At 33.8% G+C, this 25,413-nt stretch overlaps 3 protein-coding genes across 5 annotated transcripts; 1 reads left to right on the top strand and 2 right to left on the bottom strand.

Annotated features, from left to right (window-relative positions):
• Window positions 1-1,833: 1,833 nt before the first annotated feature.
• On the bottom strand, window positions 1,834-8,181 carry LOC115987111 (TMV resistance protein N-like). 2 transcript variants are annotated; one of them, XM_031110578.1, is made up of 7 exons: window positions 7,526-8,181; window positions 4,821-5,940; window positions 4,408-4,716; window positions 3,247-4,323; window positions 2,347-3,164; window positions 2,153-2,227; window positions 1,834-2,068 (listed from the first exon to the last, which is right to left on the bottom strand). In XM_031110578.1, exons 1-5 carry the CDS (start codon window positions 8,035-8,037, stop codon window positions 2,406-2,408), a joined length of 3,777 nt encoding a protein of 1,258 aa, XP_030966438.1. In that variant the 5' UTR covers window positions 8,038-8,181; the 3' UTR covers window positions 1,834-2,068; window positions 2,153-2,227; window positions 2,347-2,405. The 2 variants fall into 2 exon arrangements, with proteins under 2 accessions (XP_030966438.1, XP_030966437.1); XM_031110577.1 differs by having other exon boundaries at window positions 1,834-2,227.
• A 2,472-nt stretch (window positions 8,182-10,653) lies between these two features.
• Window positions 10,654-17,200, bottom strand: LOC115986710 (ribulose-1,5 bisphosphate carboxylase/oxygenase large subunit N-methyltransferase, chloroplastic). 2 transcript variants are annotated; one of them, XM_031109968.1, is made up of 12 exons: window positions 16,723-17,198; window positions 15,185-15,348; window positions 15,011-15,094; window positions 14,818-14,875; window positions 14,399-14,452; window positions 14,061-14,132; window positions 13,377-13,457; window positions 12,717-12,889; window positions 12,178-12,280; window positions 11,969-12,100; window positions 11,747-11,869; window positions 10,654-11,109 (listed from the first exon to the last, which is right to left on the bottom strand). In XM_031109968.1, the coding sequence occupies exons 1-12, from the start codon at window positions 17,092-17,094 to the stop codon at window positions 11,023-11,025; spliced, it is 1,503 nt and encodes a 500-aa protein (XP_030965828.1). In that variant the 5' UTR covers window positions 17,095-17,198; the 3' UTR covers window positions 10,654-11,022. The 2 variants fall into 2 exon arrangements, with proteins under 2 accessions (XP_030965828.1, XP_030965829.1); XM_031109969.1 differs by lacking the exon at window positions 11,747-11,869 and having other exon boundaries at window positions 16,723-17,200.
• Window positions 17,201-20,374: 3,174 nt separating this feature from the next.
• LOC115987341 lies at window positions 20,375-24,710 on the top strand. The gene is made up of 6 exons (XM_031110868.1): window positions 20,375-20,883; window positions 21,360-21,505; window positions 21,994-22,162; window positions 23,616-23,714; window positions 24,154-24,236; window positions 24,338-24,710. The coding sequence occupies exons 1-6, from the start codon at window positions 20,482-20,484 to the stop codon at window positions 24,468-24,470; spliced, it is 1,032 nt and encodes a 343-aa protein (XP_030966728.1). The 5' UTR covers window positions 20,375-20,481; the 3' UTR covers window positions 24,471-24,710.
• The last annotated feature ends 703 nt before the right edge of the window (window positions 24,711-25,413 follow it).

Genomic DNA, 25,413 nt, shown 5'->3' with positions numbered 1-25,413 from the left:
AAAGATAAAAGTAGAAAGATGATGTGATTATAATCACACCAAATTATCCAAGTTATGCTATATAATAGAATAAAATTATATTCATATATATTATATCTATAATTCAATATGATGACATTTAACAATGAAAAAAAAAATAACAACTTAAAAAAACCAAAACCAAATTGCATCAACCCAAAGTAGAATTCTAAAGAACACAAAATTTCATCAACATAAAGTGGAGGTATAAAAAATAAAAAATCCACAAAATAAAACATGAGAGAGAGAGAGAGTAACAAGCTTTTTTTGTATGTGAAAATATGTGTAGAATGAGAGAATTGGAAATTTATAGTAAGAGGATGAGGATAAGAAGAGTCAAAATAAAAGGAAGATGAAAGAATAAAGAAAGAGTTACATTAAAGTTATGAGTAGCGGGGAAATGAAAAGGTAAAAGGGAGAGATAAAAGTTGGAGAAAATGTAATAGTAAGGTAAAAAATCAATAAGAAGAGTCAAAAAATAAGAAAAAATTTGTTGGAAATAAGTGGGTGATGTAGCCGCTGATGTGGCTCAACTAGAGCGTAGCAACAATGAATGCGACGTTTTAGCTTTTAGATATATATAGATTAGTGTACGTACTTATTAAACCTAAAGAGGAAATATTTTGTGGAAATATTTCATATACATGGAATTCTTCACCAATCAGACCTCGTGTGAAAATCATCCTCCACAAAACTGAGTTTTAGAATGGAAAAATAGCCATAAATACTTTGAGCTTTGAATAGTCACAGGAGTTCTCCCAAAGAGAACATGTGTAGATGTCGGTAAAGGCTATCAAGTGAAAATTGGAGTTTTCTTGATACTCCCATGAGAAAAATAGCCATCTATACTCTGAGCTTTGAATAGACACAGAAGATCATGCCAAAGAGAATGCGTAGATGTCAATAAAGGCTATCAAGTGAGAATTGGAGTTTTTCTTGAAACTCCCACGGAATTTCTAGCCATAAAAACTTACAAATTATATTGTGATAACCCAGTTTCCTATGAGATAAAGAAATATTTCAATGTATATGATCATCACTTAGTACAGGTTTTCAGCATAGAAACATACTGAGCTTATATTCTTGGGCTTAATGGATTTACATTTCAAGCAGGCCAGTGTGGACATAATATGTACAATCTATTGTAAAGGGCAGATGGGTTTTCTGGCCAAGAGCAGTGCACTCACTGCAAAGATGCTTCAAGGGGATTATATGCCTTCATAGGTCGTGGTACTATTTTGGTATTTTGTGCTGCTTTTTTCTTTCTAAGTTGTGTTTATTATTGTATCCATAATGGGGGAACACTCATGGCTAGCTTTTCTTTAGCATTATATGTTTTATACTCTCTTTTGAATAAACTCACTGTAATGGATATAATATATAGTAATATTAAAAAACAACTAGAGAAAGTTCTCTGGTAAGAGGTTACTTAATTGATATTTGTAACAAATTGGTCATGACTGATACCAATGAGTAAGTTTCAAGAGGATGGAGGGTGAATTTTATAAGTTAACAGGGTATATTCAGGTTGTTCCGCCAAAATAACTATATTTGAAAGACATTTAAGAGCTCCTTACAATATAAGATCAACATACTGAAAGTGAAGACATAAGGGAACACTTCATCCACGTAGATACAAGCCTTAACACTTAGTCACAAGCACCAAGCAACATAATTTTCAAAACAATGGTGTATTCAGGTTCTTTTTTTTTTTTTTTTTTTTTTTTTTTAAAAAAAAATTTTATAATAAGACAATGGAAACAGAAAAATGAAAACCAAAGATTTGGAACAATACAAGAGGTACCATCAAGAGGGTAATCCATGTAAAGAAAGAATTCTTATAAGATAGGAACAGAACTTGCCTTTGGGGTAGCAACTCAAACCACAAGTGTTCTTCCATTAAGGGTATGTTGAGCCACAAGCATTTTTGAGTCTGACAGCATGAATATCAGATAATTTAACTGGCAAGAATGTCCACTTGCTCAATCTACCATTCTCTTTGGGTCATCATCATATTCATTACTAATTGTCAATGCGTATTAAGAAGGCCCTGATAAATTTGGGCCCTGAGTAACTTCAGATGATAAATACTACCACACCAAATATATAGAGGCTTAACATTCCACACACATACCTGAGAGCAAAAACCCTGATGCAAGTCCTATGGGGTTAGTTTTGTTGCTGGATTAACAACAAAATCACTCAGGCCCTATTTAAGAAAAGAAATGCCAAGGAATTAAAAAGAAATATATACACACACACACACACACACACACAGCCAGAAACGAATTCTGTTTAGAGAATAGCAAGAAAGACAGCGTTACTTACAAAAAAAAGTCAGAGAAAAATAGTGTATCAGCCTTGCAAATTCATCAAAGCTACCAATTTCACTGGGATTTCTCTTCCTCACAATCAGAGTCACCTTGTTCTTGTGTGCTTGAATTCCCAATCCAATTTCCCAAACGTGGAATGAATCTTTCAATTAAATCAGGGAGCCGTATCCTCTTTGGGTGGGGTACATCTACCTCATTATAGGTAACTTCTCCACTAGGTCCATCCCCATCCCCATCATGGTCATCATGACTTCGCTTAATTGTGGTATCTTTTGCTGAATTGTCTAAATCATCCTCATAAGGAGTGATGCTGCAGCTGCAGGAACCAGCCATATTTTGTTTGAGATCTTCAATGTCTTGCTCATATACCAAACGAGCCCCGCATCTCGTCACCTCCAAGCCTGTACCTTCGATTTCAATTCCAACATCAACCTGACTCAATTGATCATTAGCATCGACTTGACTCAATATCTTGTCCCATAGCCCTTCCATAGAAAAATATTTTATCCAAAGGTGATTTGAATCAATCTTACCAGATTGCTCGGAAAAACCAAAGCTTAAGTAATCTGGAACTTTATATCCATTGACATTACAGAGAAAATAAATAAAATGCGTAACTGGATGATTTTCCGAACTTTCCAGAGGATGTTGGAGTGGATAATGCTCGCAGAGTACAAAAATAACACAGATAGCAATTCCTATAAAACCTGGAGGCTCTTGCAGATTCAATGAAGCCCCCTCACTTTGATGGCTAAACCATTTCGGAATTCTACTTCCAGGTATAAGAATATTTTGGAGACCTAAATCTGGTCTCTGAAAACACACAAATCAAGATATTAGAATTTCAAGAGAGAGAGAGAGAGAGAGAGAGACACACACACACACACACACACACCTGAATGTAACGTCTCAGCATTGTTAAGAACATGCCACCGTAATCTTGATTGTCATTTAATTTGAAGCAGTTAAGAAGATAAAGATGTGGATGAAAATCTTCTTCTGGTCTTAAGGGTAATGTTTCGAGTGAGGAACAACCTTCTGCCTCCAAATAATCAATACTTAATGGAAGCTGTGGCAGTGATCGTAGATTAGTGCAACCACTCAAATAAAGAGAATCTAGTTTAGGTAGTCGAATGATATCTTCAGGAAGGGAAACGAAATTATTTCCCTTTAGATTTAAATTTCTTAAAGAGGACAAACAACCAATAACATCAGGGACTGCCTGTAGCTTGCAATAACTTAGATTCATATAGGTCAAGGAGGACAAGCCTGATAGAGCAAGCATTGACATGCCCATGGGATCTAGACTTCTTCTTTGCAATAAAGGAAAATTGAGGAGTTTATTTGATGGTTTAGATGATAGAAAATTACATCCACGGAGAGAGAGATTTTGGAGATTTTTTAAGAGAACCATGGATGTAGGTAACTCTTTTATAGCAGTTCTACTCCCATCTAGCTCCTTTAGGCCTTCAATATTTCCCAAGTTCTCTGGCAATTTGTCAAGTTTTGAGCAGTCAGATATTTTAAGAGTCTTTAAAGACGTCAGACTACAAATTGCAATAGGGAGACTTGAAAGGTTTTTACAATCTCTTAAATCCAAGTCTATAAGGCTAGTTGAGCGTTCCACTAATAATGATGCATCTTTTATAGCAGTCTCCCTCAAACAAAGTTTTGACAAACATGACATATTTTCCACAATCTCTGGAAACTTCTTCAATTTTGAACAACCGCCAAGGTTGAAATATTCAAGAGCTTCCAAGCTGATCTTGTGAGGAAGGCTTTTGAGACATTTGCAGCCATTCAAATCCAATCGAATAAGCCGTTTGAGATCTCCAATAGATGCATGAATCTTATACAGTCTTGTACAACTTCGAAGAATTAATTGTTTAAGATTTGGGGCTCCACTTAGGTCCGGGATCTCAATCAAGTTTCGAGAGTCACTTAAGTCAATGAGTTTTAACTCATTTAAAATCTGTTATAAACCAATAAATAATTAGACTAACTCAAGCATTATGAAAAAGCAGGAAATACAAATCAGTATAAGTGAAAATCTTACTATAATTCCTTTCCATAGTTGTTTGATGTCGCTACAATGCATTATTAGTTCAACAAGTTTATTTGGTTGGAAATTGGTCGGCATGGATTTTAAAGGATATCCATGCCAATCAATTACGCGTAACTCATTAGAAAGATAATTAAGGCCCTGTGGAAGTTGGATAGGACCTCCAATGAGGTCTTGTGGAGTATGCACATAACCAATTTTAAGAAATCTCAAATTTTTCATCTTTGAGAAGGCTTTAGCACTCAAGTGTTCCTTTGCTTCAATAGGCATGTTTAGCATTATGCCTTCAACTACCTCTGTTCCCTAATAACCAAGAATAATGAAATTAGAGTAATTGACAAATCTTTAGAAGAAATTGTTAAAATATATATAATTCTATAAGTTTAGGTCTAGAATGGACAACTTACAGTATTATTCTTCAATATGTGAATAACATCCTCATAAAGCCATAACCTACTTCGACAACCAGGCTCTTCAGGGGATTCACGACGAACAATTTCTTGGCCCATTTCTTGTAGCAAATCATGCATCCACAAATATTCATGCATCAACAAAATTCTATCTCTACCAATGGTTATGAGCGATTTGTCTATAAGAACATCAATATTGTAGTCTGGATAGTAACCAAAACTTTCTAGTATATCTCTTATGTAATCTTTGTTCTTTCCTTTGAAAAAACATGCAATATCCAAAAACAATTCCTTTTGGGTATACATCAGACCATCAAAACTTATTTGAAGTATATTTAGAATGTTTCTATCAGGTTCTTGTTTTAGTTTATATAAGGCACTTTTCCATTCATCTATTCTTTTTTCAAACAACAAAGAACCTAAAACTTTAAGAGCCAAAGGAAGGCCATTTGCATAATTCACCAAGTCCTTAGACAAATCCACATAATTTTCTTCAGGATAGGGTTTCTTGAAAGCTCTCCAACTAAAAAGCTGCAAAGCATCATTGTCATTCAATCCCTTGACTGTATATATATCATTCATACCACGTCTTCTCAACAAGTGCATATCTCTACTTGTTACAACGATTCTACTCCCTGAACCAAACCAATCATGGTTCCCAACTAATGCTTCTAGTTGTTCATCTCCATCCACATCATCAAGAACAATAAGAACCTTTTTGTTACGTAGTCTATTCCCTATAAGATTGATCCCCTCAAAAACATTCGATATATTTTTTTTACTTCCCTTAAGGATGTTAGAAAGAAGTTGTTCTTGTAAAGAAACTAGCTGATGATTTTTAGTTTTTTCTCTTACATTAGCTATAAAGCTGCTAGCTTCAAAGCTACTAGAAATTCTTTCATAAATTTCTAGTGCAAGAGTTGTTTTACCCATTCCACCCATCCCACAAATCCCAACAAAACGAACACCACCCAACCCTTCAACTAAATATAAATCCAACATTTCCAACACAGGGGATTCTATTCCTACAAGTTGCTTGGAAATGGTACTTTGAAATATAAGATTCAATTCACTAGATATCCGTTCAAGGATTTCTTGGATAATTAATGATTCATGCCTGCAAAGAAGATAGAAAACAACAGTTTTGATGACTGTATAATATATAGCATAAATACAGGAGACAAAATATTCAAAATACAATCTTAGATTCATTGAGCAAAAGGGGAATCTAAAAAGTGCATTATATAGCATCATAATTGAGGTTTGATTTGTTTGTCACGTCAGATAGTCTATGTGAGAACCATGAATTTCCTTCTAATTGTAATAGTTTAATGAGTTAAGAGTGTGCCTATTTTTTTTTTTTTGATAAGCCGATAGTTAGAATGTGACAAATTTTAATGTCATTTTTTGTAAGTTTCTCAGATTTTAATTCACTCCTTTTTTCTATTTCTTTTATCTTCACAATAAGAAAAAAGATATAACAGATAGACCAATTGAAGTATTTAACTATTTACTATATATTTATGCTTCTGGCCTATTTATTTGCCCAGAACATTTTAACTGCTCAAAGAAGAAATTCTACAAGAAATAAGAATTAAATGAAAATGCAGTGCTATCGTGTGGTATTGTGCTCTTTATCTTGTAGTGATTGAGTTTTTCAATTGATTATTCATGCTTGCTATTGCTATATTGTTAATTGGCTAATGATGTATACCATTGGCCTATAAATTGGTAGATTAGCTTAAAATTGGAATTAGCCACAACTACAACTTAGGGCCTAAATCATTACCATAATTAAAATTTTGTAATCTCAAGAAAGGAAGGCAAAGAAGAGGAGAATGTAGTGAGAAATAAATTATGTTTGACATGGCATTTTTCTAACCTTTATATCATTTATTTGCCATGTGTCATCCATCAAAATAAAATGGGAGAGAATGGGAGGGTTTTAAATGGGAGGCAAGCCTAATGCAAAATGATATGGTTATGACCACATGAGAAATCTACAACGAAAAGAAGTATATATGGGATTAGACCATGCATATTACGAAGTTTGAAATTACAAGCATATGTCTAAACACTACTGTCGTGATAGGGACCCAGCTTGAGTCCTGTTACAAGATAATAGTTATTAATTGGCAGAGCCAAGATTTAAGTTTAGGGGGGCAAAATGTATAGGTGACACATGCACACACACAAAATATAACAATAACATATTTATTATAATGTGTTTATCTACTAGGGATTTGTTTGCAAATGAATAAGCCATTTTGTGATTTGTGTGTGTATGTGTGTGTGTGTGAAAGGTATTAGACTTTCTAAGCTAAAAGAAGGCAAGCATTTGAATTGAGGCCCACTATAAGAAAAGCAAAGCTTCATTGACTCAACAAATCATTTATATAATGCGGATTACCAAGTCTTTTTTTTTTTTTTTTTGTCTATATTGAGTAATTCAGTAAAAGACTACCATGCCTTATACAATGCAAAGGCTCTTCAACCAAAGTCAAACTTGAGCTTATAATTCCTTAAGTCATAATATACATACAAGGGACAAACAGAAATTTTCTCTAGTTAATCAGATTAGAAAAAGGCAAATAAAATTTGTCATGTTATTCGACGGGAAAGTCAGCAAAGCATTAGTGCAGAAAAATTACCATATTGATTATAATGTGAACAAAAGCACTCTAGCGAAAGACAAATGTTACCTATCATGTAAATCCCATCCAGAGATATTGCCCACTTCTTTCAAAGCAGCTTTCCATGCTTGCACATCCTCTCTGTTAATCTTGGGATCTTTTTCATGCTTCTCAAAGGCTTCAGCAAGAGTACCCGTCTGGTTCCGTACATCGGAGGGATCAACATGGTAAAAGATGGGCAAAACTGTCAACTTGGTCTCTTCTATGCATTCAACAATCTTAGCTAGTTGAATCAAGCACCACCTTGAAGAAGCATAGTTTGTTGAGAGAATGATGATTGCATACTTGGACTCTTCTATTGCTTTCAAGAGCTGTGAAGAAATATACTTTCCTTGCTCAAGTATCTCATCATCGTCCCTGAAGGTGATAATACCCTTTTGTCTCAAAGCAATATAGAGATGGTCTGTAAAATTCTTGCAGGTGTCAACTCTGCAAAAACTAAGGAACACATCGTATTTCAAAGAAGAAGAAGAAGAAGAGGAGGAGGAGGAGGAGGAGGAGGAAGCTGTTTGAGTGGACATAGAAGGATATGGAAGAAATTGGATCAATGACCAAAAATTTCAGTCACTTTCCCAAATTAAGATAACCAGAGAAAAAAAGAAACAAGAAATAGATTTCGGAGCGTAAACTGAAAAGTTGTTGACCAATCTTAGAAGATGAGAGCAAGTGAGGAGCGTAAACTGAAAAGTTGTTGACGGGGAAATCTTAGAAGATGAGAGCAAGTGAGGTCTTGAAAATTGAGAATTGGGTTAGCTTAGCGTTCAGCTGCAAAGAAAGGGAAGAAGAATAAAGATAAAGGTGAGGTTAGCACGAGGATGATGACATTGCAGACTTGCAGTGCTGGAGAGAGAAGGAAAACAAATTGACAACAGAGATTGTCGGCGTTGGTGCGTTTTTTTTTTTTTTTTGGAATTCACTACTTCGAAATTTGTAAAAGGTGTGGTTTGTCAAGTCTTCCTTTCCATTAAATTACCATTTACATTATTCTAAAAAATATATATATATATATATATCATTTACATACTTTTTTTTTTTTTTTTTGTTTTGTTAAAACCATTTACACACTTAAAAGTTTAGTAATTTATTATTTATCCCTTAATTTTTAAATAGTTAAATTGGACACATAACATTATGTAGCGTTTTATTTGCACTTTATTCTCATGAAGAAAAAAAAATTATTTAATCGACATTAATTTGTATTATTATTGAGGCAAATGATCGTTCTTTAGTTTTATATTTATTGGAGGAACTCTAGATGCAACATCAATCTGCACTCACATGCACAATAGATTTAGGTGTAGTTAATCTTTATCATATAGGATTCAACTATATATGTCCTTTAAAAGTTTAAGAAAAATTCCTTGAAAATCTTAATTACATATACCGTGGATCTTATAATAATTGCCTAGTGTTGATGGCCTTGTGTTTATTGATGACTTTCTCGTGAACAAGGTTTGATGTGGCATGTTAGAAGCAATTTTCCTATACTAATTTTTTTGATAAGTCAATTTTCCTAAATTAATTGAGCAATTTCTTGGAAGATAATAGTTAAAGGTGACTTTCTTGTGAACAATGTTTGATGTGACATGTCAAAAGCTATATTTATAGTCTAACTGAGTGACGGCTCTCTTATTTATTTTTATCAATTTTTCTTCTTTCTTTTTACTACTAAATTATTTTTCTCCTCTCTCCTTTTTCACAGTATGGTAAAGTGGTCTAGATGTAGGGCAAATTAGGAATTTTACTATGTTTAGTTGCGATGGGATTAGGGTTAAGTAAGAAGAAGAATTAGAGAAAAGTTAGGGCTAATTAGGGGCTGTGAATAGTACCCGTGAACAATAACCTTAGAAAGAAAGAAGAGAGAGAGAATGAGAAAGATACAACAAGGCCAACGTGCCTACTGCTCAAAACACTAAATTTTATTAGTCAACTCATTCTATTCTTTGAATAAATTTAGCACAATACATATAAAGACTCTTACTTGTAATATTAGTAATAGGATTTCTACTAGTATTAGGACTACAAATAAAACTTTGTAAATACTAACTTGGATCCAAAGTAAATAAACCTAAGATACTTAGAGTACCTTGGAAGATTCTAGGCTCAACTAAATTACCAAAATACCCTTAATTCGCAAAAATAACAGATTTGCCCCTCCATATAAAACTTACCATAACTAATAAAATAAATACCCAAATTAAGAACTGTTTTAACCCAAACAACTCATACTTAGATAGTTAGACCATTAAAAGGGCAGGTCTTTCACTTCAATTGGACTTCACACAAAAACCCAATAAAATAATTCTTGAATAGGTGAATTTGCAAAGTAATAGCATTTTAATCTTCCATGACTCCATCAGGTCCAAACAGTAACTTCCAAGAAAACAAATTTGAAAAATTCTAGGGACACACCTAGTTGCACCCCAATTTCATAATTGTTAACTTGTGTGATTATAAGTGAACACTTTCTACCCATCACTTTTCATTGACCTCTCACAATTGCACAAGTCTACAAACTATGAAATTTGAAGTGAGAATGTGTGTCCATAGCAGCTTCAACAAATTTAGATGTGAGGAGCATACATGCTAAATTGGAAACACAATAACAACTGCACAAGACGCAACATTAATCCGCACTCAAATGCCAATAGGCTAGTTAATCTTTCTCACATAGGATGCAACTATGTGAATGCAAGAGCAAAACCAAAATTATTTAATATGATAGAATTTCAACTTCGAATGTCCTCTCCATGATCGTTATTTTTTATTATCAGACTAAGACATCAAGTGGTTTTTGGTGTAGGTAGGGTTCGAAAATCAAATCTCTTATTCGATAACAAGAGATTTTACCTGTTGAGTTAATTGGAATTCATGGAATGAAGAAGTTATTATTTTCTTTCGCTGCAAGTAGGCTTTATACAATGGTCGATGCAATTCATATTGCATACTAAATGTAGGAGGAGATTAAAAAGAAAGCCTTAATAAGAGCTCCAATGCCAAGCAATGTTACAAGTAGGAGAAAAATTGTGGTTTCAAATTGGGAGAAGTCTGTTGATAATTCAAGGTCATTCTTAACCACACCCCCCCCCCCCCCCCAAAACAAAAAAAACAAAAATCTTCGTTCTTATACTTCTTTATAACAAGGAAGTGGTAGTCCAATCGCATGCTAAGTCAAATACCAAGCTTGATGCTCTAATTTCAGTAATTTCTCAAACTTTGAACAGTGGAAGTTGGCTGTGCAACATCAAATAGAACTTACATGAGAAAATTAACTGAAACATTAGGCTCCAGGGTTTTTTTACCTTATATTTTGGCAGAACATATAAAAAAAATAATCTCATTTAAACATAGTTAATAGCCCCTTCCAAAAGTGTGCCGTTCTTTGAAACTGTTGCTTGAGGTAATATGAGAAACCTGCCAGGTATTGATTGAGCCAAATCCCATTGCCATATGGTCCCAAAAACATTCATCAGAACAGCCGAAGCAGACTGCATTCAGAAATTCCCTCATTTGAATAGCTTCCTCAACCCATCAAAGAGGCTTAGAGCTCTCAATTCACCACTCCTTATATCCCTCAATCTCCTCCTCAGTATCTGGAGCCAGAAATAAAAAAAGCAAAGTTAAACAGGAACCTCATTTAAGTGATGCACCATAATTGAGTTATTAGGGCAGATGAATGGTATTGTACTCATATGAAACCATATCAATTCATAAAATGTTTGTTCAATGGCCATTGTGTTACTCAAGGATTCTTCTCTTCTTTTCCATTGGTTCAAAGGGATTAGAGAAACCATACAACATGCAAATTCTCATAAACCACATATCATCAAAACATGAGGCTTATATTAATGTCCTAGCTTCATTAATCCAACTTATCCCCATACTTTGATGTCTGATTACCAGCCACATCAGAGCACAACACCAGAATGAACATATTAACTTCTTGAGCTAGAGGATTGCCCATAGACTCCCTCACTTTTGTTGAAGTGTCATGGCTTATATACTATTACATGGGCATTGTTATTGAAAATTCAGGCAAAACAAGAGAATCATTAACAAGAGAGAAGCTATGGCCTAACTTCTTTATATGTCTCCAATAGCAAACTGTTGATGGAGCTTCAAGTGGAATGAATATCAGACAAAGCTTTAGCCAATAATTGACAATGTGCTTCATACTTTTTGTGCACAATGAAAAACATTTGGCAGAAGGTGAAAGGGGTTTTCTCTTACATATTGTGCACGAAATAGTATTCTCCGCTCACTAGTACACAAGTCCACTGCTAACTGTTTCAGAAACAGTCGTCGGTTAAGTTGCTTTGGAGATGTCACATCCAAATCCATTGATCCACTTGCCTGTCAGGATATATATAATGTATATATAGGCTGATTCATAAGGAATCATAACAAACTTTGGTAACCATACTAAACATTATTGAACAAAATAATCCTCACCTGCAAGAATCTGTTGTACTTTGATATGCTAGATTCACAACAGTCCAATATGAATTGCAGTGCTTGTTCCTCTATTTCAGGGTATCTTAGATCCTTCTTGGCGGTATTTTTATTTGATGCTGCAGCAGCCATCTGGAATAAATATGTTTGAGACAGGTTATGCAAAACTGAAATTTTGATTTATAATTAAGAAAGTTAAACAGTCAAACCTCTTCAAACTGTCTGCTCATACTTGGAGGGCTGACTGCTAAAAAGGCATATGCCATTAACTCCATTGGCCAACCAGTTATTTGTATAGGAAAACACTGAGATCTGTTAAAAACATATACACTTTATTGAAGTAAGAAGAATATCATAAACATAAGTAGGAACTACAAGTTGAGTAATCATGCCCAAGAATTCAAATGATATCATTATATTAGAAGAGGGAACAATCACTTACAAATGTCTAATTTCAGTTGTAACAGAAGATTACCAAATAAAACATAACAAAAAGGTTCTCAATAGTCATGTCAAAATTTGACAAATTTTTTTATGTTATCTAAACTGATAAATCAGGTATTCCGGCAACATAATCCCATTAGGTGAGTCCCACTGCCATTAGCATCTCTTTTAGTACTTGAGCTAATCCCTCATCGTTTTCGTCCATCAAGCTTAGGAAATGCTTGAGAATGACTAAACTAAAGAAAGAATTTTTTTTTTTTTTAAAAGGACTGGAAACGTTGCCATTGACCTATAAGGCACTTACCCTGATAATTCATACTTCCTCAGAGCTTCCAGCTTCTCCTTATAACATTTGTCTGATTTTTTAAGTGACAGTGACAATTCAACTGAATCACTTGGGTTGGTACCCTCTTTCGGCACAAATCCGTATGATAGCAATAGCTCTCCATTAGACTTCTTGCCATATGAAATGAAAACCTGCAGAAAGAAATAGAAGGATTCAAACATATGATTCCTCCTTTAGATGGCATATATCAACTATTACAGGTCTAAAAGATTATTCAGAAATTCATAACTAACACTGCGCTTGGGCTATGTGAACACATTTCCCCATAAGAGAATTCATTTGACTTTGTGGCAGATAACATACTGTTACTGTGGTTATTTTAAATGAACAAAAACTGACATAACCCATTTGGTTGGTCCCCCCCCCCCCCCCCCCCGATGTCCCAGAGTGAATCCAAGTATCAAAAAAAAAAAAAAAAAAAAGTCCTAAACTTTCTTATCAAGTCATTAAACAAAACCAAAAAACAACAGGACTTATTTTTCTTCTAACCTTCCCCTCATATGGACATTACGAGAGGATTCTTAATTACAAATGCATCAGAATCTTTGGTTTATGGTCCAAGCAGTTCCTACCTAAGAGAGGGTTTGCCATTGGTGGGATTACATAAAGCTTGTTTACCTGCTCACCTGGCTGATATGGCCGATCTGTTGTACAGACAACTCCCTTTGACGACTTATCGTAATCTAAAAAGGTTTCCACCTAGAAAAGTCAATAAAAGATGCACTTAATTAGAGTTTAAATCAAGAAAGTTATATATCTAATAACAATGTCTCACAAATTGGGAGCTTTGTGCAATGGGTACAACCTTTTAACATTACTTCACAAAGTGGCAGATTAGTGTTTTCTGTGTAAGAAATGGAGAGATTGTAGATCATATACTGCTGCACTGTGATTACACTAGGGAGTTATGGTCTCTTATTGTGTGTTTATTTGGAGTGCAGCGGATCATGCTTCACTGGTTTGTTGATTTATTGGCATGTTGGACAGGGCAGATTGCAAAGTATTGGATTGGGAATAGTTGGAAGGCTTTCCCGTTGTATCTTGTGTGGACCATTTGACATGAGCATAAATAGCAGAGAATTTGAGGGCCTCAAAAGATTTACAACAGAGCTTAACAAGCTTTTATTATGTTCTTTGTATGATTGGATGGCAATTTTACCAGGTCATCCTAGTGCCCATCTTTTAGAGTTTTTTAGACTCTTGGAATTTCTCATGATTTTGCTATTCTAGTACACACCTTGCATAGTGGCTGATGTCTTTTCTTCTTAATAAAAAATTTTCTCAATTATCAAAAAATCATACCTCACAACTGTGATTCAGCATATCTGCCCACGGAACCAAGGCAACTCTTCCATCCATTGAGGGTAACCGTACCTGTGCTTCAGAGAATAATGAAGTCTAAGAGATTCATTCATATAAACCACTGCATGCCTTTTGAGCTTCATAAGGAAGATCAAAATATCAAGCTTCGATCTCAGTGACATTTATTTATCAAAGATATGGTAAAAATACAAGGCAATAGTTGAAAGGTGTTTGGACAACATAAACAAAAAAATTGAATATGTCCATACGCCTTATCATAGTCTTCTTTCAGTGGATTAGGCAGAAAATTTCAAAGGTCTCATAATTAATTTACTTACCAAGCGTGAGAAAAGAATGCCAAATGACCATTTGAAGGTTTCAATATTGAATACCTGTAAAATCATTCATGCTGATAGGTCAGGCAACATGCTGAAAAGTCAAAATAAGTTATATGGTAAATATACAGTAACAATAAATATGCATATAAGGAGATCCAGATACAACTAGTAGTTTGGAATGTTCTTATCTTTTATGCCCAACTTAATACCAAAGACAGTTTTACTTAAATCCTGATTCTTTATGTAAATGGAAATATTGAAGTACAAGTAAACTAGTCAATCATTAGAATTATAAGAAGGGAAAGGCCAGATAAAATGAAAAGATGAATAAGCCTTCACACATGCTTACAATGAAATCATCAGGCCATTAAATTAGATGTCAAATTTCACGTAGAGATTCAGCAATATGAAATGAATACCTCCTCAGGGAATAGATGAGGGTATTTGGAAAATATCCTGAGCCTTAAGTCATTGTATCTGCACAAGAGTGGAATAGATATTCGACTTAGTACAGCCCAAATTGTTTACTCAGCAAAACATAGGCACTAGACTAAGAATATATATCAACAAAGGCAAATGAAAGAAAAACCAAGTTTAGCAGGAGCATCATACGTTCCAATGACATTTGTAACCCTCTCAATTGCCCGCTCTCTAATCTGTGATGCTTCCAAATATCGATCCAGCTCTTCGCGTCTCCTGAAATAATACAGAGAAGCTGTAGGGAAAAAAACTGAGAGTAGACCCTTTCCATAATAGAAGAAAGAAGTAATTAAGAGTAGAATTTACCAGTACAGAAGTGAATAGGGCTGTCGAGGTAAGGCTGAAATATAATTGCTCCATCTCGAAGATTCCATGAAGTTTGCTTCACTGATCAGGTAAGTTGCAATCAGTGGCCAATCTGGTACAGAATTCTGTTTTAGCACTTCACCAGCTTCTGTGCAGCTCCACTCCTAGCATCCAAAACACACATATACACAGAAAAGAATAAATATTGCAGGTAAATATGACAGTCAAATCAATTTAGTGAAGAAAAATTACAGGTCTCATAGAAGACCAGAAGATAACAATAATTTGGAAGTGCAGATCGAAGAAGCATGAAAAAGGCTGATATATATATATATATATATATATACAGAATTTGGCATTCCAAAAAATTTATGCACGGGACAACAAGCTAGCCAAGTTAAATGCTGCAATCTGCAATGGCACAAATAGAATTTGGTATCGTCTTTTTGACTGTTTCCTTCATTGATTTGTCTGATTGTCAACATTTGTGGTTTGTGAGCTAGCTTATGTTTTGGATTAAGCATGGGATTCCTCTTGGTGGTCAATGAATTCTATCACTCACTCAACCTTCAAAGTTAGATAAACTTAAGAACTTTGATGTAGAATGAACAACACAGACTTTTCTTGAATAGAAAAGTACTAGCATAAATCGTCAAAGCCAAAGACAGAATCGCATGAAATTTGGTGGCTTGAAGGGAATCATAGTGAAGATCAAAACACATCTTCATTGGTGGCGACCTACACTGCTTCGGGAAAATTCCTTTGTTTAGGCTTTTGTTTAGTTTAGTTTGTCATATATGATAATTTTTCCTTTTATTTTAGTCATCCATTTAAAAGTTAGACCAAGGTCCCATCAGTTTTGGGACGTTCCCTAAAGCCCATAGGATTTGATAATGTTGTAAAATTTTCCGTTCTTTTTTTTAGCTTATTTTGTTCTTAACAAGAATTAAGGTTTTCTAGGATTTCCCAAGGGTCTCTTACCCACCCTAGGATTTCTTTCCTATAAATTAGTGGTTGTTGAATACCGAGTATTCTTACTTTTCTTATTAAAATTGATAATTACAGGTTGTCCCAAAAACTAAAGCTTTTAGAAAACAATGAATTTAATTATTTAACCATTATTCCAATAAAAGTTTTTCAGAGAGGTTTTCTCCTTTACGTTTTCCAATGGATTTCAGGAATTCTCTTTTGTCTATTTAAGGAACACCTAATGGATTCAAGGGTTATGTTTTTACTTTTTAGAAAGACGTTTCTGTTTTTTGTGGCTTTTTAATTTTCATCTGTCAAACTTTTTCTCATCTCAGCCTTGTATAAAAGCATACATTTGGACTAACCAAACAAATGTAGCAGACACCCACATAATGAATATACGTTCCAATTCCAACTAAGTCCAAAAACATTATGGAAGCACTCGTATCACTTGGTTTTCAACAACATGCATAAAAGTTCAAGCTTACACAGTTATAAAACGCAGATAATTTAACAGAAACACACAATTAAGCAACTTTCCTACAAACTTTCTGTAAAGGAAATCTTACCGAGTCTGCAGTGATGCACAGTGAAGGAGGCACAAAGAGCAAATTCTCACCCTTCCTTATATTCTTCAAAGCAACAAGTCCTCTTTCTCCAACTTCCACTCTTTGTATGGCCATTTTCTGGGGTGGGAGACCTGACTCAGACAACCATTTCTGCAAAGCTGACGCATTTTCCAAAGAATCGATATCACAACCCCAAGGGACTTTCTGGGTCACCGTGGCTTTTGTAGTGTCACTTGTAGAAACTGAGCAGTTAATTGGGCGCTTATGAAAGATTATTGGGGGAGAATGAGAGTATGTGTAAGGCTTGGTTTTGTGGAGTGGATTGAAACTCGGTATCAGTGTGGTGTGAAAGAGTCTTGTAGCTTCAGCCATGGCTGTGCAGAGAGAGAGAGAGAGAGAGAGAGAGAGAGAGAGCTACCTTATCTGCTGTCTGTAAAAGGTTGTGGATGGGGTTATGGTAGTTGTGGCAGTTGTACAACGCGGTGTTTGGTTAGTTTTATTATATTATTTTATTTTATGGTGGTAAATAGTCTTTATATTTTTTGCCGATTTCCATTTAGGTCACTCTTTTTTCCCACTTTTGGTCTCAAAATAATTTATTAAAAAAATAAAATAAAATAAACCATTCTCGTTTTAGTCTTCATCGTCTCACTAACAGAAATAGTATACGTGATAGATGAAGTGCATAATTGGCGCACAAAGCGTCTATGCGGTTATTAAAATAATAATAATTTTTTGTAATTAACATTAAAAAGTTCAATGTTAGCATTTAAAATGAATTTAGAATCAAAACTTTTTAAAAATTGAAAAAAATATATAAATATGAACATTCTTAGATTTTTCTTGCGCTTTCTTAACAACCAAACAAAATCACAAATATTTTTTTCCACCATTCCTTTTATTTCTCAGATTTTGCTTACCTCCCATACTTTTTTTAAAAGAAATCTCATTTTATTTAAATGAAAGACTGTCATATCACCTACTAATTAAATAAAAAATAGGGATTAAAACTCATTACCACTTGTTATTGTATATTTAAAACAAAATGATATGTCTAGTTAAAAATGTACTAGAAGTAAGCCAAACTCTCTCTCTCTCTCTCTCTCTCTCTCTCTCTCTCTCTCTCTCTCTCTCTCTCTCTCTCTCTCTCTCTCTCTCTCTCTCTCTCTCTCTCTCTCTCAAAGCTCCCCATTTCCACCATTCATCTCAGTCGTTTGATGCCACCACCACCACCATTCATCCTACAAAACCCCCTCTCAACATTCACTTATTTGTTGTTTATCTTTGTCGTTATAATTGATTTTTCTGAAGTGGATGCCTTTCCTTCTTTCTTCTAAGGTTGTTGGTGTGACATGAGTTCGTGGCTAGTGATGGAGGTTGCTGATTGCTATCGTTGGAGTAATGTGGGATCGGCAATTGGGTTCGCAGGTGGTGGGTCGATATTTTTGCTATGGTCATTCTCACCTAAGTAGGTGGGGTATTTGGGTTTTGGCCAAGTAGATTTGAAGCCGATCTGAAGGCCCACGTTTTCCTCTCCCTCCTCACTTTCTCACCTCATTCTCTCTATCTTTGGATTGAATTTGAGATGGGTGGGTTTGCTAAATTTGTTTTGGGTTTTTGAAAAATTTGAAAAACTCATTAATTAAAGCCCCTTATTTGTTGTATTTAAGATTAATTTTCTATGCGTTAAGAATGGATATTATAAGTTTGTGAAAGGGAATTTTTTGGGTTTGTGAAAGGGGATTTTCTAGATTACCAATTAGGAGAGAAAAATGTTTAGGTCATGAGATTGACACACGTTTGGGTGCCAAGAAAATGCTTAATAAAATGTTATTTTGTTTAACTGTTATTGATCTGACTTTTGATGTGTTTGGTTATAAAAAAAGTACAAGAAACACAAAGAAAAGAAAAGAAAATACGGATTAATTATGAAAAACATGAACACGAACAGTCATGTTCTAGAGAAGAATACAAAGATTATGAACATGTTTTCCTTAAAAAAATAATAAAGCAAAAGGTTTCTGTCCAAACTAATTTGGAGAGAAATCCTCTAAACTTGTCCTATATCTTTTTATTGAATGTGAATTTTGAAATTTTAAGAATTACATATTCTTTATGTTCTTAACCTACGTATCAAATTTCATTCAAATCAGAGATAAACTTATTTTTTTTATGCATAATTGTTTACCACAAAAACTTAAAATTTAAATTTTGATCTTTAATGTTCTTGAAGTTTTAGAAACATGAAAAATATAATAAGAACATGTATTGAGATCAGATTTGAGAACCTTTGCAAACTAATATCATGGGTAGTGTTGAGAACACCAAGAGATTAGTGGTACACCCACGAATTGTCAACACTTCTTAAAATGGTTAATGCATTCAAGATAGTAGCACCACTTAAGTTGAAGTATTTATTAAATAATATATATATATATATATATTTTTAGAAGGAGGTATAGCCGTATAGGTATTAATTAGTTGGTTTATTTCTATTTTTCAAGATCTCTTCTTTTTCTTTTTTCTTTTTTTTTTCTTTTTTTGAGAAAGTTTTCAAGATCTGTTTGTGTCGACTTAATTGGTAAGAGGGAATTATGAAGAAGTATAACTTTTGAAAATTCTAACACCAAATTTAAACTATATTTACCATAAACAAATTAACTACATTTATTGTTAAAAAATTATGAAACAATGCCCCCCCCCCCTCCCCCCGGGTCCACAAGTAATTTCAACCCTAATTTTATTAATAATTTCCAACTTTTCTCTACTCTGATACTTGTTAGAATATAAATACTCCCGGACAATGGTTTCAAATAAAACCATTTCACAAATATGATAGTTTAATTGACAAAATTGAAAACATAACTTAATCTAAAATACAATATAGGCTTTGGGTCCTAGGTTGCCTTGTCTATTTTTGCATGGTAGTGATTGTTTCAGGTCCAATAGTGTTTATATTATTTTACATCATGTTCGCATTCTTTTATATCATGTATAAGATATGAACATTTGATGTAAAAGCGTGGACATTATATAAAACACTTCACATCCAAAGTTTGAAAACTATTTTCCCTTTTTGTCTTGGTGTGGAGAAGCGTTTTGTAAAATTGTATCTTGGGCCTCACATGTACATAGGTGGGGTTAGGTGGTTTTTTCAAGCCAATACAACCCAACATAAATTGGGCTGGGTTGGGTTAAGTCGGTAAGTTGTATTTACATGTATAATGCATGTACTATATTAAACTTTCATGCATTATCCAATTACTTTTTATAAGTAATTATTATAAATTACTTAATATGCTTAAATTATAATTATAATGCAAAATTCTAAATTTATCAACAATATATAATTCATAAATTACAAAAATAAATCAGACTAAAAAATTTAAATAAAGTAATAAAATTCAAACACAACCCAATTCCACTGCACGAAAATCAACTTAAGGCAATGGATTAAATTGGGTGGAGTCAATTTTATTGAGTTGGTAGATTGAATGCACACCTTACTTTATAAAAAATAAAAAATAAAAAAAATTTATCTTATGAGATTTATCTTTCACAACATATATAGGTCTCATCGGTCACAAGATACCTTCTCATCATATTCATATTTGTTATGTATAGCTTTTTATTTATTTATTTATTATTGTTGTTGTTGTTGTTGTTGTTTTTGTTTTCTAGGCGAGTTCTATTCTAGAGCTCACTTTAAAAGCTACAAATTCGATTGGAATATCTTTCAAATAGCCTCATATCTTCAGCATGTTTGCTAATGCCAACATTATCTCCTGCAACTTTTCTTCCTTCACATCTTCCACTCTCAATGGGCCAAAACTCAGAACTTCACTGCAAAGCCAAAACCTTAAACCCAGAATCTCATTTCTCAAAACAACCTCAAAATTTTCAGCTTTTCTCAAACCCCATAATCATACAAGTTCCATCTTGGAATTTCAGAGAAAGGGTCTTGTTCAAATTTGTCATGGTAACTTAACAAATCAGAACTCAGAAGACCCAGCTGTTGAAAAAGGAGATTCCTTGGAAGGTGGGGTTGGTGGGAGCGGAAATGGAGGAGAGGGATGGAACTGGTCAACCTCAATTTTACTCTTGGTGTTGTGGGGAGCACTCATGTACTATGTTTTCAATCTCACACCAAATCAGACCCCGGTATTATTGAATTTTTTTTTTTTTTTAATTATCAAATTCATAATATTTGTTTTGCCTTGTTAAAATATCTTCGTTGCTTGTGTACATGTGGTTCATTCCAATTAGTCTCTTGAGGATGCATAGCCAACTCCAAAGTTTTGGGACTAAGGCTTTCTCTTCTTATGCTTGGTGTTGATGACTGCATTTCTAGTGTTGATTTTGTATGTTTTGGATAATTATGTGTAAAATGCTAATGCCCATTTCTTACTAGTGTTTTTCAATCATATCTTCCACTGGATTGAAACAAAAAATAGAATTTAAAAAATGAAGTGATATGTATTCAAATTCAGCATAGTAAAATCCCTATTTTGTATCTTTCAATCTTTTTTAAACAATCTTAATCAAAATAACCCGTTTCTATTTGTCCATATTGTTGTTGTAAGCAAAGTAGCCATTTTCATTTTATTCTTAACATATTGTCTTTTAACTGTATTCAGTCTAGGGACATGTATTTCTTGCAAAAACTACTGAATTTGAAGGGGGATGATGGCTTCAGGATGAATGAAGTGCTTGTGTCTCTGTGGTACATAATGGGTCTGTGGCCTTTGGTTTATAGCATGCTGCTGCTCCCAACAGGTAGAAGGTACCTGCCATTCCTTAGCTTAGTCAATCAATGATCTCAAGTACCTTTTTTCCTGCACATACTTTTTCTTATGTGTTACTAGAAACAGTAAGGTTGGTTAGAAACTTAGAATAGGCCAATATCTAGCCAATGAGTCCACCAATGCTTATTCCTCAAATTATTTTTATTCCTGTAGAAAAAGAATTCTGTGACCAATATGACAAAGTGACTCATAAGTAATTAAAATTCTACTTGGTTGCATTCTTTGTCATAGATTTTGGTTTGCCAAATGATGCAAATAAATGGAATAATAGAAGTGTTAACATGTCAAGTATATCTGATGATTCATGCAAGCTAGTAAGCTATATTTAAGGTGGCCTGAATGCTAGCATCTACGTGCACTGCAGTGGTTGAGATGAAGGGAACTCACAAGCATCTAGCTATGTTTTTAAATTTCTTGACCATTAGTGTTTTGCAGCTGAAATATTTTTTCTTTTTTGTATCTGCAGCTCAAAAAGCAAAATTCCAGTCTGGCCATTCCTAATACTTTCATGCTTTGGCGGGGCATATGCTCTTCTTCCCTATTTTGTACTTTGGAAACCACCACCACCTCCTGTTGAAGAAACTGAGGTCAGAAGATGGCCTCTGAATTTTCTGGAATCAAAATTAACTGCAGGGGTGAGAAATCTGTTTAACTTTTAAAAACTCAAACTAACTCTCTTGATAACATATCTGAAAATATATTTATATAATTGTTTTGCGAGCTTTTGAAATTTGTTACAAGTAGCTAACAAGAAGAATAAAGATATAAGACTAAACCATGCACATATCAAAACCATAGTCCTGTTATGAATGTGATACCAAAATATTAAACAGTCTTTGGGAGCCAAAAAAAAATAGTGGATGCTGCTTCAAATCTGCACAGTATCCTATCAATATCTGAATTATTTGATTGAAGATTACCTGTAGATATTGACCTCTAAATCTTTCTACTGATAAAGGCATGGAAATAAAACAAGTGAATATGAAATTCTACCTTTTTTTTTTTTTTTTTGAGGGGTGTTTTGGGGGGGGGGGGGGGGGTTATTTTATGCAGGATGGAATCAGGATGATGTAGGATCACTTAACAGGCTTTGATACCAATTTAGATGTAGGATCTTTAATAATTCAGAACTAAATTAGATTTCTTAATCAGATCTTGAAGGGTTCTTAAATAAGGATTGATTTTTAAGGGATTGTGTAAAGAAAATACTAAATGTTGAATGTGTTGATGGCTGTTTGGAGTTAAAGTAAGAATAGAACAAGAATAATATTAGATAAAACAGTAGCTTAAAATAAGCTGCTTTAATTTGATTTGAATCTCTCACTATTAATTTTATTGACTACAATAAACCTTTATATAGGTTATTGTCAAATCATTTCCTAGAAGGACTAGATCTCTAAATAACCTATTCCTAGAATGATTAGGATTATAAATAACAAACAAAAAGTACTTAAGAACTTCTAAACTAAATAGGGAGAGGACTCAAAATATAAAATAAGACTCATGACACCTAGGGCAGCCCATTCCAGAAAATTTGAAAATTACCAAACTACTATTTTATTAAAACTTTATTATAATTAAACCAGCAACTTTCCAACCTAAGAACTTATACTAACACTCAACAATAACTAAAATAATGTATGAAATGTTCCAATAAAGCCCCACATCAAAACTAGACCAAAAACATTGAATCTTTTGGTATTTAATCTTGTTTTTCCTCAAACTCTCTGTTATCCGCATCAGTAGTTTTCACCTTGTTAATTTCAATTTGATTTTAATTGAATCAGGCAGCCATTTTACTGACAGCTTTTAATGATTAAGCCTCTAGGTTGGTTGAGAGCGAAGCATTGTGTTGAACTCAAATAAAAGTCATTTTTGTTTTCCCACATTTTTTTTTTCTTCAAAAAATAAAATGGTTATTATATTCTGACTTTTGGTCTAGTGGTGGCACCTCTTCCTTGTAAGTAGGACATGCCTTGATCAATCCTGTGTATGAAGTGTTACCCGTTTATTGAGAACATAAGTTGGCAATTAGATTAGTTTCTTAATTTTATATTGGAATTGCAAGTTAACTCCATTACACATCAGATATCACTTGCTGCAGGACTAGGTATAATTGTTTATGCAGGTTTGGCTAATTGGGACGACTGGAAGGAATTTGCCCAGTACTTCAGGGAAAGCAAATTTGTAAGTGTTGTGTGAAGCATTTATCCATGCATATCATAGATATTCCTATAGTTTGGAAAACATAATGCCCATTTTGATAATTGGATACCAAGTCATGTTGAATAGTGAGTTGGTTTTCCATGACAACGACTTTCAGTGGAGCTTTTGAACCTTCAGTAGCAATCTCAAAATTTCTAATCATAAAAGTTTTGCCCATTGATGAAATTGATTCAAGTCCAGAATGCAAGTCCTGGTGTCATGTGCACCTTCCTCTTCTTCTTTTTTCTTTTCCTTGAGGAAGTACCTTATGTATGATATATTAGGTCAATTTTAGACAAAAACTTATCATATACTTTTTTTCATTGGTAATTTTGTATGGTTCTTTAGTCGTGAATCGTGATATTTGCAATCTCATAAACCTACAAAAACTTACCATTAGCACTGGACCTTTATGTTGCAGATCCATATCACGTCCCTTGATTTCACTCTACTATCTGCATTTGCTCCATTTTGGGTCTACAATGATATGACTGCCAGGAAATGGTGAGCTTTTGGATACTCTTGAGTGCTTCTTTCTCATTTTAAGCTTTGAAATCCTCTTTTGGAAGATTTTATGTAGCATAACATTCATATGCTTATCACAGGTTTGACAAAGGTTCTTGGCTTCTTCCCTTATCAGCGGTACCATTTTTAGGCCCGGCGTTGTACCTTGTCCTAAGGCCATCACTAACAACAATGCCTATTTCACTAAACCCCACTACATCCAAGTCTGAATGAGAATCACATTCTTTGAGTCACATAAGATATTCACATTCTTTGTGCTAATGTCAATCGCTTCGCTTGGCGACTTTATCATTGTATGGAGAATGAAGCATAGCCTGTGTTTAAAATGTAAAATCAGCCTTTATGTAAAAAAAAAAATTGAAATGCCATCATTGATACATGCCTGAAATGTTTACAACTTGTTTGGGAGGGAGGAATGGAATAAAATTGATTCATAAAGAATATTTCATTTGAGAGTTTTGTAAGAAGGAATGGAATCCCCATTCTATTTCGCATTTTCCCTATGTTTGTTCATTCCTCCCAAAAGAAAATGAAATGATCAAATCCCCAAATTTATTGTGATGAAATTATATTTTTATTTAAAACGTCAATAAAATTTAATTAACATAATAGAAAAAGAAAATATATTTGCTTCGTTTCCTTTACTTCTTTTAGTTTTTAATGCTCAATGATGAGTAATTTTCCACATTGTTGACTGCTAGATGTTTTCAAGTAAGGATGGTTACAAAACGCAATAACTCTAATAACAAAACAAATTTCACAATGTTTTTCATGTTAATTTTTGTTGCACACATTGAGTTATACACTGCTGAACGTGCATGAGCTGAAATCGTGTTTTCACAATTTTAGTTGTCTGTACACAAGCTGAAATCGTGTTTTCACAATTTTAGTTGTCTGTACAGAGTGTAATTTCATCACTTTTTTTTTTTTTTTTTTCCCATAATGGTTGAGGTGACAAATTATGACTGGTGTACAATAAAAGTGATGTTAGCTGTGGTTACATGAAGTGAAGTTGCACAAGTTATTCAATAAAAAAAAAAAAATGTTTCACTAATCATAGTTTATCACCTTAACAAATTGTAACAAAAACGAAAGTGAAATATATTATGTTTGTGACAAAAAAGAAAAAAATAGTTAGCTTCTCATTAAGGCATGC

The sequence above is a fragment of the Quercus lobata genome, chromosome 4 (assembly GCF_001633185.2).
Source record: "Quercus lobata isolate SW786 chromosome 4, ValleyOak3.0 Primary Assembly, whole genome shotgun sequence".
Classification (NCBI taxonomy): domain Eukaryota; kingdom Viridiplantae; phylum Streptophyta; class Magnoliopsida; order Fagales; family Fagaceae; genus Quercus; species Quercus lobata.
This window is presented reverse-complemented; position numbering and strand designations above follow the sequence as displayed.